The following is a 15673-nucleotide window of genomic DNA, read 5'->3' as shown; positions in this document are numbered from 1 at the left end:
GATTTCATAGGAACGCTCTACCTGAGCGGGGGAAATATGGAACAAACCAATTTAGCCCAATATACGGGATGTCCCAGCAAATACGGGATAGTTGGCAACCCTATGTTCAAGTTCAACAGTGTGTGACAGGGAATGAGGAAAGGTGCAGCTGACTCATATCGTTTCCTCATGGCCCGGTAGCACATGCTTTGCGGCCTGGTACTGGTCCACAGCCCAGTGGTTGGGGATCGCTGCCACAATGTACTGACCTGGCTTGCGTATCAACTTCAATGTGAACAGCCAGGATGTAACATCCACAGTTGACGCCAACCATCAGAGGGCCTCAACCACATATGAAACAGAATGCCAATGAAGAAAAACTTTTAATTGTACACAATAACATTAACATTCAGTCCATGAGGCAGTTACTTCAGAAATGAAAAGTACCGGTGCATCCCCGTCTGGTCACAGTCAGACTGCAGAGAGCATCAGGCACCACAGACCAATGTCACAAGTCAATCAGACACGCCTCAGTTACCGCATCCAGCTCTCCACCCAATGTCCACGGCTGGGCAGCCAGAAAGCCTGCAAATCAGCCATTACTCAGTCGCTTAACAGAAAACATGCCGGAGAACAGATGGTCTCATACTGATCCGTGCAATGATCTCTCTGACCACCCCCCCCACCAGGCAGGAGGCAGGAGGTACCGGAGCATCAGGACAAGGACTATATACAGATTCCTCCTCCACATCGGAAGACTCCCTGTCACCACCCAGCTCTCATCATAAACGAAGTGCCAGTAGTGTTATGCTGTTTACTTTTTAACTTGTGTCGTAAACGCACCTTATTATTTGTTACTTTATTTGTGGTAATATTACCTTATGTGTTGTATATGTGAGTTATATGTACTGTGTTGTGCACCCTGGTCCAGAGGAACATTGTTTCGTTTGGTGATATACATGTGTACAGTTGTCTGTGAGTTGGGGGCTGGGGAGTGAGAGGGAGGTTGGGGTGGGTGATGGGAAGGGAGGGAAGCCACAGGGAGTGGGAGAGGGGTTGGGGTGTGTGACAGGAGGCCCAGCAAACAAAGGTTCACTGACAGAATATTCAGGCCAGTGAGGACTCCAATCTATATCACGACAAAGTCTGGGGCTGAGGGAATAAGAGTGCGTAAACAGAACAGCAAGGGGCAGGTTTGGGGATGGAGTGCACAGTGAAAATAAGATCTCAGAATCCCAGTCTGACTAAAGCTGTCGGTCGGGATATCCCACAGCAGGTTGTGGGCCTAAATAAAAACGTTTACTTCAAGAGAGCTCAGCTGTTAAAGTCCATCGCCTTGATCTCCAGTCCCAACACTTCTCTGCCCCATAGCTTCTAAACTCACCCCCTCGGCAGGGACACCCCATAGTCTCTAAACCCCACCACTGCCCCCACCTCTGCAGGGACCACCCCGAAACTCTAACCCCACCACTGCTTTCCGTCTGTAGAGACCACCCCCAGTCTCTAACCCCACCACTGCCCCCTCCGCAGGGACACCCCACAGTCTCTACACCCCACCACTGCCCCCCCCCGGCAGGGACCACTCCCAGTCCCCAGTCTCCAAACCCCACCACAGCTCACAGCAGGGTTTAACTGATTCCCGACCACCAGACAACTACAGAGAAATCCTACGCACATCGGTCATTTTTGAAGCAGCTCCCCCCCACATGGAAACGGCGTCCCACATCCCTGGCAGCCCTGCCACTACGTCATGTCATCAATGATAGCGCACATGGCCAAGTCCTGGTCGCTGACCTCCTCCTCCTTCGCCGAAGGGTCAGCCGCAGCATCCGGCTGCGCACACCCACTGCCGTCCTCCATGTCCTCGGGCTCAGCTTTGACCTGGGACAGCAGGTGCCCGGCCTCGGACAGGTCATCGGGAAGGGAGGCCAGACTGCTCTGGATCACTTCCAGGGCGCGGTCCAGGTGCTTCTGGAAGCGCTCGGCCGTCTCCAGGCGCTGCCTCTTCTGCACCTCCATCATCACGCGCAGCGTCTCGCGGGCCTGGTGGGGCCGATACTCGTTGATGAGGTGGTGCATGTGCACAAAGAGGAGCTTGAGGTCCTCCAGCTTCTCCTCGCGCTTGATGCTGCCAGGGCTTTGGATGAGGATGTCCAGGAGGTCCAGGAAGTTCACCAGGATGGACATGTTCAGCTTCTTCAGCTCCTTCTTGTGGTCGAACTGCGGCGGGTGCAGCCGCTCGATACCCTGGCCCTCCAAGGGCCGGATGATCAGCTCGTCACACTGGAACTGGTTGCCGAACATGGTATAGCTGTCGCGGATGGGAGGCGGAGGCTTGGGGGCGAAGCCCTTGCGTACGTTGTCATCAGTGTATTCCTTGTAGTACTGAGCCGGCGGAAGAGGCAGGGAGCTCACCTGCTGGGGTTCAGCCATGCCGCTCGATCCAACAGCAACTGCAAAGGGAAGCAACACCCGTTTATTCCAACCGCAAGAGATGCTGCAAATCCACAACAGTGCACACAAAATGCCGGAGGAACTCAGCGGATCAGGCAGCATCTACAGAAACTGGTTTATTCTTTAGTCAGCAGAAGGTGGTAGTTACTGTGTCGAGAGAGGTCAGCTTCACTTGTCGTGTACGCATACAGTGAAATGCATCATTTGCGTCAACAACCAGAACAGTTCAACATCTGAAAGTGGCATCGGCATTGAGAATAAGTCCAGAAACGAAAGGGCCAACGTATGAGGAGCATTTGATGGATCTGGGCCTATACTTGCCGGAGCTTAAAAAAATAAGGGGATCTCAATGAAACCTTTCGAACACTGAAAGATCCCAATAAGTGGATGCGGACAGCATGTTTCCTGTAGTGGACAAGTCTAGGTCCAGAAGGCACAGCCTTAGAACATAGAACATAGAATAGTACAGCACATTACAGGCCCTTCGGCCCACAATGTTGTGCCAACCCTCAAACCCTGCCTCCCATATAAGCCCCCACCTTAAATTCCTCCATATACCTGACTAGTAGTCTCAAACTTCACTAGTGTATCTGCCTCCACCACTGACTCAGGCAGTGCATTCCACGCACCAACCACTCCCTGAGTAAAAAACCCTCCTCTAATATCCCCCTTGAACTTCCCACCCTTTACCTTAAAGCCATGTCCTCTTGTATTGAGCAGTGGCGCCCTGGGGAAGAGGCACTGGCTGTCCACACTAACTATTCCTCTTATTATCTTGTACACCTCTATCATGTCTCCTCTCACCCTCCTTCTCTCCAAAGAGTAAAGCCCTAGCTCCCTTAATCTCAGATCATAATGCATACTCTCTAAACCAGGCAGCATCCCTAGAATAGAGGGATGTCCATTTAGAACAGAGATGAGGAGGAATTTCTTTAGCCAGAGGGTGGTGAATCTGTGCAATTCATTGCCCCAGTCATCTGGTATATTTAAAGCAGAGGTTTCGAGTGAGAAGGCAGGAGAATGGAGTTGAGAGAGATAATAAATCAGTCATGATGGAATGTTGAAGCAGACTTGAAGGGCAGAATGGCCTAATTCTGCTTCTATGTCTTATGGTCTTAGCGCTGAGGAACACCCACAAGTGTCACCATGTTTCCAGTGCCAACACGGCATGCACACAATTTACTAATCCCAACCCGTACGTCATTGGAATGTGGGAGGAAACCCACGCGGTCACGGGGAGAACGTACAAATCCCTCACCGACAGCAGTGGGAATTGAACCTGGGTCTCTGGCGCTATGAAGGGTTACAATAACTGCTACAATACCGTGCCTGCCCTGACACTGTGTCTCTCTCCATTGACGCTGCCCAGCTTGCTGGGCTATTCTGTCTTTGACATTTGCTTCCCTGTCAGATCCCAAAGCTGTCAGCCTGGAACCAAATTCTAACCCTATGGTCGAAGATCAGACCCATCCTTACCTCAACTACCCCATCAAGCCCTTTCACATCCACACGCTCCACGAACAGTTGTCCACACTTTCAGCTGCTGAGTCTCCCTTCCCACTTCCTATTTTCAGAGATTCAGACACCAGTTTAAAAAATCATTCACTAAACTTTCATCAACTGCTCTAATACCTGTGGTCTAGCATCACTTCTTTTATGAGAACATCCTTCCAAAACACCTTGGGATATGTTTTGTGAATATGGAATGTGAACTTTGCAAGGTCAAACTGGAAGGCAGAGTACAGGGTTAATGGCAGGATCCACAGATCCCTCAAATTTGTCACACAATTTGACAGACCATAAGACAAGGAAGCAGAATTAGGCCATTCAGCTCATCAAGTCTGATCCCAGATCCCATTCAACCCGATACACCTGCCCTCTCGCCGTATCCTTTGATGCCCTGACTGATCAGGAAACGCTCAACTTCTGCCTTAAATATCCCCATGGACCTGGTCTCCACCACAGCCTATGGCAGAGCATTTCACAGATTCACTACTCTCTGGCTAAAAATATTCCTCCTTACCTCTGCTCTAAAAGATTCCTGCCTCTTAATTTTGAGGCTGTGACTTCTATTTCTGGATACTCCCACCATAGGAAACATTCTCTCCACATCCACCCTATCTAGTCCTTTCAATATTCAGTAGGTTTCAGTGAGATCCCCACATATTATTCTAATTTCCAGTGGGAACAGGCCCAAAGCTGCCAAACATTCCTCATATGTTAACCCCTTCAGTCCTGGAATCATCCTTGTGAACCTCCTCTGGAGTCTCTCCAATGACAACACATCCTTTCTGTGATAAGGGGCCCAAAATTGTTGACAATACTCCCAAGTGCGGCCTGCCTATTGTCTTATAAAGACTGAGCATTATCTCCTTGTTTTCATATTCTATTCCCCTTGAAGTAACTGCCAATATTGCATCTGCCTTCTTTACCACAGACTCAACCTGAGCAGCGAGATAATGTTGCGGCTCTATAAAACCCTGGTCAGACCCCACTCGGAATATTATGTTCAGTTCTGGTCATCTCATTACAGAAAGGATGTGGAGGCTTTAGAGAGGGTGCAGAGGAGATTTACCAGGATGCTTCCCGGATTAGAGAGTATGGATTATGAGGATAGGTTGAGTGAACTCGGACTTTCCTCTTTTGAGTGAAAGAGAATGAGAAGTAACATGATAGAGGTGTGTAGGAGGCATTAATAGGGCAGAAATTGCTGATACAGGAGGGTACAGTTTTAAGGTGGAAAGTAGAGAGCATGTCAGGGGTGTTTTTTTTAAACACAGAGACTGGTGAGTGCGTGGAATGTGCTGCCCGGGGTGGTGGTAGAGATAGATATATGAGGGACAACTAAGAGACTCGTAGATTGGCACGTGGATGACAGAAAAATGAAGGATTATGTGGGAGGGAAGGGTTAGATTGATCATAATGTTGGTTAAAAAGTCAGCACAACACTGTTGGAAGGGTCTGTGCTGTGCTGTGCTCCATTCTACGTGTCTCCGTCTTTAAATCTGCCACACCAACATGCGTTTTATTGACAAAGCAATATGCAAATTTTGACAACTAGTTACATGACCTCAAGGAGCATTTACACTCAGCCATAAGTGGTCACAGGTGAGCTAAGGTAAAGGGACAAGATACAAACAGGATCAGGCCCTTCGGCCTACTGACCACCAAACAACCTGAGCAAGTATCCAGCAATCAGTTCAGATCCCAATCACAGATGGAAAGGCCATAAAACACCACTCAACCCATCAAATCTGCCATTCAAAAGACAATAGGTGCAGGAGTAGGCCATTCGGCCCTTCGAACCAGCACCGCCATTCACTGTGATCATGGCTGATCATCCATAATCAGTACCCCGTTCCTGCCTTATCCCCATATCCCTTGATTCTGCTACCTTTAAGAGCTCTATCCATCTCTTTCTTGAAAGCATCCAGAGACTTGGCCTCCACAGCCTTCTGGGGCAAAGCATTCCACATATCCACCACTCTCTGGGTGAAAAAGTTTTTCCTCAACTCCGTTCTAAATGGCCTACCCCTTATTCTTAAACTGTGGCCTCTGGTTCTGGACTCACCCAACATCGGGAACATGTTTCCTGCCTCCAGCGTGTCCAATTCCTTAATAATCTTATATGTTTCAATAAGATCCCCTCTCAGCCTTCTAAATTCCAGAGTATACAAGCCCAATCGCTCCAATCTTTCAACATATGACAGTCCTGCCATCCCGGGAATTAACCTCGTGAACCTACGCTGCACTCCCTCAATATCAAGAGTGTCCTTCCTCAAATTTGGAGACCAAAACTGCACACAATACTCCAGGTGTGGTCTCACCAGGGCCCTGTACAGCTGCAGAAGGACCTCTTTGCTCTTATGCTCAATTCCCCTTGTTATGAAGGCCAACATGCCATTAGCTTTCTTCACTGCCTGCTGTACCTGCATGCTTACTTTCAGTGACTGATGAACAAGGACACCTAGATCTCGTTGTACTTCCCCTTTTCCTAACTTGACTCCATTTCGATAATAATCTGCCTTCCTGTTCTTACCACCAAAGTGGATAACCTCACATTTATCCACATTAAACTGCATCTGCCATGCATCCGTCCACTCACCCAGCCTGTCCAAGTCACCCTGCATTCTCATAACATCCTCCTCACATTTCACACTGCCACCCAGCATTGTGTCATTGGCAAATTTGCTAATGTTACTTTTAATCCCTTCACCTAAATCATTAATATATATTGTAAACAGCTGCGGTCCCAGCACTGAACCCTGCGGTACCCCACTGGTCACCGCCTGCCATTCCAAAAGGGACCCGTTAATCGCTACTCTTTGTTTCCTGTCAGCCAGCCAACTTTCAGTCCATGTCAGTACTCTGCCCCCAATACCATGTGCCCTAATTTTGCCCACTAATCTCCTATGTGGGACTTTATCAAAGGCTTTCTGAAAGTCCAGGTACACTACATCCACTGGCTCTCCCTTGTCCATTTTCATAGTTACATCCTCAAAAAATTCCAGAAGATTAGTCAAGCACGATTTCCCCTTCGTAAATCCATGCTGACTCGGACCTATCCTGTTACTGCTATCCAGATGTGTCGTAATTTCATCTTTTGTAATTGACTCCAGCATCGTTCCCACCACTGATATCAGGCTAACCGGTCTATAATTCCCTGTTTTCTCTCTCCCTGCTTTCTTGAAAAGTGGGACAACATTAGCCACCCTCCAATCCACAGGAACTGATCCTGAATCTATAGAATATTGGAAAATGATTACCAATGCGTCCACGATTTCTAAAGCCACCTCCTTAAGTACCCTGGTATGCAGACCATCAGATCTCGGGGACTTATCAGCCTTCAGACCCAACAGTCTCCAACACCATTTCCTGCCTAATATAAATTTCCTTCAGCTCATCCATTACCCTAGGTCCTTTGGCCACTATTATATCTGGGAGATTGTTTGTGTCTTCCCTAGTGAAGACAGATCCAAAGTACCTGTTCAACTCGTCTGCCATTTCTTTGTTCCCCATAATAAATTCACCCATTTCTGTCTTCAAGGGCCCAATTTTGGTCTTAACTATTTTTTTCCTTTTCACATACCTAAAGAAGCTTTTACTATCCTCCTTTATATTCTTGGCTAGTTTACCTTCGTACCTCATTTTTTCTCCATGTATTGCCTTTTTAGTTACCTTCTGTTGCTCTTTAAAAGTTTCCCAATCCTCCGGCTTCCCACTCATCTTTGCTATGTTATACTTCTATTTTTATACTGTCCTTTACTTCCCTTGTCAGCCACGGCCTCCCCTTACTCCCCTTAGGATCTTTCTTCCTCTTTGGAATGAACTGATCCTGCACCTTCTGCATTATTCCCAGAAATACCTGCCATTGCTCCACTGTCATCCCTGCTAGGATATTGTTCCATTGAATTTTGGCCAGCTCCTCCCTCATAACCCCATAGTTCCCTTTGTTCAACTGTAATACTGACATTTCTGATTTTCCCTACTCTCTCTCAATTTGTAGATTAAAATTTATCATATTATGGTCACTACCTCCTAATGGCTCCTTTACCACGAGGTCCCTGATCAAATCCGGTTCATTGCACAACACTAAATCTAGAATTCCATCACAGCTGATTTATTCTCCCTCTCAATCCATCTCCTGCTTCCCATCCACTGCTACCAACCTTATAGTTCCCACACCCCGCACTTCCCGTTTCTACCTCCTACCCAAGATCCACAAACCTGCCTGTCCTGGCCGACCTATTGTCTCAGCTTGCTCCTGCCCCACCAAACTCGTTTCTGCATACCTCGACACGGTTTTATCACCCCTTGTTCAATCCCTTCCGACCTATGTTCATGACACTTCTCACGCTCTTAAACTTTTCAATGATTTTAAGTTCCCTGGTCCCCACCGCTTTATTTTCACCATGGATGTCCAGTCCTTATATACTTCCATCCCCCATCAGGAAGGTCTCAAAGCTCTACGCTTCTTTTTGGATTCCAGACCTAATCAGTTCCCCTCTACCACCACTCTGCTCCGTCTAGCGGAATTAGTCATTACTCTTAATAATTTCTCCTTTGGCTCCTCCCACTTCCTCCAAACTAAAGGTGTAGCTATGGGCACCCGTATGGGTCCCAGCTATGCCTGCCTTTTTGTTGGGTTTGTGGAACAATCTATGTTCCGTGCCTATTCTGGTATCTGTCCCCCACTTTTCCTTCGCTACATCAACGACTGCATTAGCGCTGCTTCCTGCACGCATGCAGAACTTGTTGACTTTATTAACTTTGCCTCCAACTCTCACCCTGCCCTCAAGTTTACCTGGTCCATTTCCGACACCTCCCTCCCCTTTCTAGATCTTTCTGTCTCTGTCTCTGGAGACAGCTTATCCACTGATGTCTACTATAAGCCTACTGACTCTCACAGCCATCTGGACTATTCCTCTTCTCACCCTGTCTCTTGCAAAAACGCCATCCCCTTCTCGCAATTCCTCCGTCTCCGCCGCATCTGCTCTCAGGATGAGGCTTTTCATTCTAGGACGAGGGAGATGTCTTCCTTTTTTAAAGAAAGTGGCTTCCCTTCCTCCACTATCAACTCAGCTCTTAAACGCCTCTCCCCCATTTCACGTACATCTGCTCTCACTCCATCCTCCCACCACCCCACTAGGAATAGGGTTCCCCTGGTCCTCACCTACCGGGTCCAACATATTATTCTCCGTAACTTCCGCCACCTCCAACGGGATCCCACCACTAAGCACATCTTTCCCTCCCCACCTCTCTCTGCATTCCGCAGGGATCGCTCCCTACACAACTCCCTTGTCCATTCGTCCCCCCCATCCCTCCCCACTGATCTCCCTCCTGGCACTTATCCGTGTAAGCAGAACAAGTGCTACACATGCCCTTACACTTCCTCCCTTACCACCATTCAGGGCCCCAAACAGTCCTTCCAGGTGAGGCAACACTTCACCTGTGAGTCGACTGGGGTGATATACTGCGTCCGGTGCTCCCGATGTGGCCTTTTATATATTGGTGAGACCCGACGCAGACTGGGAGACCGCTTTGCTGAACATCTACGCTCTGTCCGCCAGAGAAAGCAGGATCTCCCAGTGGCCACACATTTTAATTCCACATCCCATTCCCATTCTGACATGTCTATCCACGGCCTCCTCTACTGTAAAGATGAAGCCACACTCAGGTTGGAGGAACAACACCTTATATTCCGTCTGGGTAGCCTCCAACCTGATGGCATGAACATCGACTTCTCTAACTTCCGCTAATGCCCCACCTCCCCCTCGTACCCCATCTGTTACTTATTTTTATGCACACATTCTTTCTCTCACTCTCCTTTTTCTCCCTCTGTCCCTCTGAATATACCTCTTGCCCATTCTCTGGGTCTCCCCCGCTTGTCTTTCTTCCCGGACCTCCTGTCCCATGATCCTCTCGTATCCCTTTTGCCTATCACCTGTCCAGCTCTCGGCTCTATCCCTCCCCCTCCTGTCTTCTCCTATCATTTTGCATCTCCCCCTCCAGCTTTCAAATCCCTTACTCACTCTTCCTTCAGTTAGTCCTGACGAAGGGTCTCGGCCTGAAACGTCGACTGTGCCTCTTCCTATAGATGCTGCTTGGCCTGCTGCGTTCACCAGCAACTTTGATGTGTGTTGCCATCTCCTGCCTTCTCCTTTGACACCCTGACTAATCAATCATCTGTCAACTCTGCTTTAAATATACCAGATGACTGGGGCAATGAATTCCACAGATTCCCCACCCTCTGGCTAAAGAAATTCCTCCTCATCTCTGTTCTAAATGGATATCCCTCTATTCTAAGGCTCCGCCTTCTGGATCTAGAGTCTCCCATTATAGGGAACATCCTTTCCACATCCACTCTATTGAGATCTTTCAATCTTCAAAAGGTTTAAATGAGATCCCTTCATTATTTTAAACTAATCCCTCCCTTCCTCTCCCTCTCCCCTTCCCCTCATCCCTCCCCCTCCTTCCCGACTCCCTCCCCTCACCTCCCCCGCCCGACGGTCCGGTATTGGAGACCAACGGCTCCCCCTCCCTCGTTCCTGTTGCCCCTCCGGTTTACCGGACCCACATACCCCACGTTCCCGCTGCCCCTCCGCTCTGCGGAAACCACAACTCCGTCCAGGCCCCGGACCTACTCGCCCGCCTTCAGTACGCTCCCATTGGACCGTAACGGAGCAAACGCGTTTGGTTCGAATATCTCATTGGATAGTCGCGATGTCGCTCTACCCAGCCCAGCGGATTTGCGGATAGTGCGCCCTCTGTGGTGCGCTGGGGAATCGGCAAGCGGGGGCCGCCTGTGCTTCCTGAAACCACGAGTTCGATCCCAGATCAGGCCGATGCACAGAAATTTCTTTCCCCCCCCCGCACCCCGTCTCCCTATTTGCCCCCCCCAGTCATCTGGTCACGCCCATAAGAAACCAACCTAATGTACCAATTTCAGTGAAAAAGTGATCCTGATTTCCTAGAGTTTTTTCAGATTCAGAATCAGGTTCATCATCACTGACACGCTGTGAAATGTTTTGTTTGCAGCAGTAGTATAGTGCAATACAGAAAAATTATTAATATATATTTTTTTAAAGTTATGAATGAATAGTGTAAAAGAGGAATAGCGAAATAAGTTCATGAGTTCATTGTCCATTCAGAAATCTGATGGTGGCAGGAAGAAGCTGTTCCTGAAACGTTGAGTGTTGTGTCTTCCGGCTCCTGTACCTCCTCCCTGATGGTAACAATGAGAGGACAGCATGTCCTGGGCAATGGGGATCCTTGCTGATGGATGTCACCTTTCTGAGTCATCACCTTTGGAGGATACCTCTCCAAAGATGTTTTAAATGTTGTCATTGTACCTATTTCAGCCACTTCCTTTGGCAGCTCGTTCTACAGATGGACCATCCTCTGCGTGAAGAAGGAATCCCTTTCACATCTCTCCCCTCTCACCTAAAACCTATGCCCTCTGGTTTTCTGTTCCTCTTTCTCGGGGAAAAAGTCTGCATCCGAACCAGCTGCATCACTGCTTGGTACAGGAACTGCACAGGAGGTCTCTGCAATGGGTAGTCAGAACCAGCACCAGCCTACCCACCACAGGGTGAGCAGCCAGAGGTCGCGGTACATATTGGTACCAGCGACATAGGTAGGAAAAGGGAGGAGGTCCTGAAAACAGAATACAGGGAGTTGGGAAGGAAGCTGAGAAGCAGGACCTCAAGGGCAGTAATCTCGGGATTGCTGCCTGTGCCATGTGACAGTGAGTATAGGAACAGAATGGGGTGGCAGATAAATGTGTGGCTGAAGAATTGGAGCAGGAGGCAGGGATTCAGATTTCTGGATAATCAGGACCTCTTCTGGGGCAGGTGGGACCTGTACAAAAGGAACGGGTTGCACTTGAATACGAGGGGGACCAATATTCTTGTTTTCAGGTTTACTGGAGCTGTTGGGAGTGGTTTAAACTAATATGGTAGAGGGATGGGAATCAGTATGACAGAGCTGAGGATGAGCCAGCAGGTTTACAAGTAGATGATGGATGTAACATGAATGTAAGGAAGGACAAGCCAATGACTGGAGACAAATGCAGACAGAGCAAAGAGTTAAATTATACCACAGAGGCAAATTTCAAAAGGGTGAAGAATGCAGGAGTGAAGGTGCTGTATTTAAATGTGTGTAGCATTCGGAATAAGGCAGATGAACTAATGGTGCAATTGGAGATTGGTCAGTATGATGTTGTGCTCATCATTAAGTCATGGCTGGAAGAAGGCCACAGTTGGGAGTTTAACATCAAAGGATGCACTTTGTATTGAAAGTACAGGCAGGAAGGCGTAGGCAGTGGTGTGGCTCTGTTGGTAAGAGATGGAAAGAGGTAACATAGGGTCAGAGAATGTTGAATCTTTGTGGGTGGAGTTAAGAAATCACAAGGGTAAAAAAACATTATGGGAATCATATGTAGGCCTCCACATAGTAGCCAAAATGTGGGGTTGAGATTGGAAAGGGAGCTGGAAAAGGCAAGTAATAAGGGTAATGACACAATTACAATGGGGGACTTCAATATGCAAGAGGATTGGGAAAATCAGGTTGGTGTCTGATCGCAAGAGAGGGTATTTGTTGAATGCCTGTGAAGTGGCTTTTCAGAGCAGCTTGTGCTTGAGCCTACTCGGGGAAAGGCTCTCTTAGATTGGGTGTCGTGTAATAACCCTGATCTTATAAGGAAGCTTAATGTAAAGGAGCCCTTAGGAGGCAGTGATCATAATATGATTGAATTCATACTGCAGTTTGAGAGGGAGAAGCATAATCCACATGTATCAGTATCACAATGGAATAAGGGGAATCACAGAGGCATGAGAGAGGAGCTTGCCCAGATGGATTGGAGGAGGATACTGGCAGGGATGATGATAGAGCAGAGATGGCTGAAGTTTCTGGGAATCAATCACAAGGTGTAAGATAGATATGTCCCACAGAGTAAGTTTTCAAATGGCAGTGGTAGGCAACCATGGCTGACAAGGGGAGTTAAGGACTGGACAAGGGAAGTTAAGCTTTTAAGGTGCTTGGAAGTAGCTACAGAGGAGATGTCAGGGGTAAGTTTTTTTACACAGAGAGTGGTGAGTGCGTGGAATGGGCTGCTGGCGACGATGGTGGAGGTGAATACGACAGGGTCTTTTAAGAGACTCCTGGATAGGTACATGGAGCTTAGAAAAATAGAGGGCTATGGGTAACCCTAGGTAATTTCTAAAGTAAGTACATGTTCGGCACAGCATTGTGGGCCGAAGGGCCTGTATTGTGCTGTAGGTTTCCTATGTTTCTATAAAGGCCAAGGAAAGGACAAGATGGATGATTGGGAAGCTTTTAAAAACCAACAAAAGGCAACTAAAAAAAATTACAAGAAGGGAAAAGATGAAATATGAGGGCAAACTAGCCAATAATATAAAGCAGGATACCAGTTAAATAAAGAGTAAAAAGGAGGTGAGAGTTGATATTGGACCACTGGAAAATGATGCTGGTGAGGTAGTAATGGGGGCAAAGAAATGGCTGATGAACTTAATGGGTACTTTGCATCTGTCTTCACTGTGGAAGACACTAGCAGTGTGCCAGAGATTCATGAGTGTCAGGGAGCAGGAATGAGTGCCATTGCTATTACAAAGGAGAAAGTGCCAGGCAAACTGAAAGATCTTAAGGTGGGTCAGTCACCTGGACCAGATGGACTGCATCCCAGAGTCCTGAGAGAGGTTGCTGAAGAGATAATGGATGCATTGGTCATGATCTTTCAAGAATCACTTGATTCAGGCATGGTCCCTGAGGACTGGAAGATTGCAAATGTCACTCAACTCTCTAAGAAGGGAGGAAGGCAAAAGAAAGGAAATTATAGGCCAGTTCACTGAACCTTAGTGGTTGGGAAAGTGTTAGAGTCTAATATTAAGGATCAGGTTTTGGGGTACTTGGAGACTAATGATAAAATAAGTCAAAGTCAGCATGGTTTCTGTAAAGGGTAATTTTGCCTGACAAATCTGTTAGAATTCTTCGAGGAAGTAGCGAGCAGGGTGGACAAAGGAGAGGCAGTGGATGTCATTTACTTGGATTTTCGGAAGGTGTTTGATAAAGTGCCGCACATGAGGCTGCTAAACAAGATAAAATCGTATGGCGTTACAGGAAAGGTACTGGCATGGATAGATGGGTGGCTGACAGGCAGGAGGCAGCGAGTGGGAATAAAAGGGGCTGCCAGTGACTAGTGTTCCTCAGGGGTCAGTATTGGGACCGCTACTTTTCACATTGTTTGTCAATGATTTGGATAATGGAATTGATGGCTTTGTGGCAAAGTTTGCAGATGATATGATGATAGGTGAAGGGGTAGGTAGTGCTGAAGAAGCAATGTGATTGCAGCAGGACTTAGACAAATTTGAAGAATGGGCAAAAAAGTGGCAATTGAATAGTGTTGGGAAATGTATGATAATGCATTTTGGTAAAAGGAACAATAGTACAGATTATTATCTAAATGGGGAGAAGGTTCAAACATCAGAGGTGCAGAGGAACTTAGGAGTCCTTGTGTAAGACTCCCAGAAGGTTAATTTACTGGTTGAGTCTGTGGTAAAGAAGGCAAATGCAATGTTGACATTTATTTCAAGGGGAATAGAATATAAAAGCAAGGATATAAATGCTTTATAAGACACTAGTCAAGCCACACTTGGAGTATTGTCAACAGCTTTGGGCGTATATCCCAGAAAAGATGTGTTGTCATTTGAAAGAGTCCAGAGGAGGTTCACAAGAATGATTCCAGGAATGAAGGGGTTAAGATATGAGGAGCATCTGGCAGCTTTGGGCCTGTACTCACTGGAATTTAGAAGAATGTGTGGGGATCTCACTGAAACCTACCGAATGTTGAAAGGACCAGAGAGGGTGGATGTGGAGAGCAAGCTTCTTAAGGTGGAGCTATCCAGAACTAGAGGACACGGCCTCAAAATTGAGCGGCGCCCTTTTAGCACAGAGGTAAGGAGGAATTTTTTTAGCCAAAGAGTAGTGAATCTGTGGAATGCTGTGCCACAGACTGCGGAGGAGGTTAAGTCCGTGCCTACATTTAAGGCGTCAGGGTATTAAAGGATATGGTGAGAAGGCAGGTGTATGGGGTTGAGTGGGATGTGGAATCAGCTGTGATGGAATGGCAGAGCAGATTCGATGGGCTGAATGGTCTAATTCTGCTACCCATGTCTTATGGTCTTATCAAGGACATATATACAGAAAGGTGCTGGAAAAGGCCCAGTAACATCATGAAGGATCCCACCCACCCTGCTCATGGACTGTTTGTCCCACTCCCATCAGGGAGGAGGCTATGTAGCATCTACGACAGGACCACCAGACTCAAAAACAGTTACTTTCCCCAAGCAGTGAGGCCGATCAACACCTCCACCCACTAACCCACCCCTCCACACCCCCAACCACCAGTTTATCATTTCCTGTCAGTTATCTTATGTAGACACTCCTGTGCCTAGTGTCACCCTGTGGACACACGATCAATCTCTGTTTATAAACTATCTGATTATGTTCTTTATTTAGTGATACAGCAAGGAGTAGAACATTCCGGCCCTTCGAGATTTGCCGTTCCAGCAACCGCTGACAATCCCGGTTAACTCTAACGGGATCAGGGGACAAGTTACGATGACCAGTTAACCCACCTGATTCACTGGGAGGAAACTGGAGGAAACCCACACATTCCACCGGGAGAGAACCCACACATTCCACCGGGAGAGAACCCACACAT

At 47.6% G+C, this 15673-nt stretch overlaps 1 protein-coding gene across 1 annotated transcript; it reads right to left on the bottom strand.

The window, feature by feature from the left end:
- Positions 1-1538: 1538 nt before the first annotated feature.
- med7 (mediator complex subunit 7) lies at positions 1539-10601 on the bottom strand. The gene is made up of 2 exons (XM_063052628.1): positions 10515-10601; positions 1539-2432 (listed from the first exon to the last, which is right to left on the bottom strand). Exon 2 carries the CDS (start codon positions 2410-2412, stop codon positions 1723-1725), a length of 690 nt encoding a protein of 229 aa, XP_062908698.1. The 5' UTR covers positions 2413-2432; positions 10515-10601; the 3' UTR covers positions 1539-1722.
- Between the last annotated feature and the right edge of the window lie 5072 nt (positions 10602-15673).

Source organism: Mobula hypostoma, chromosome 7, assembly GCF_963921235.1.
Source record: "Mobula hypostoma chromosome 7, sMobHyp1.1, whole genome shotgun sequence".
In the NCBI taxonomy this organism is placed as follows: domain Eukaryota; kingdom Metazoa; phylum Chordata; class Chondrichthyes; order Myliobatiformes; family Myliobatidae; genus Mobula; species Mobula hypostoma.
The sequence above is the reverse complement of the archived record's forward strand: the minus strand, read 5'-3'. Positions and strand labels throughout refer to the sequence as shown.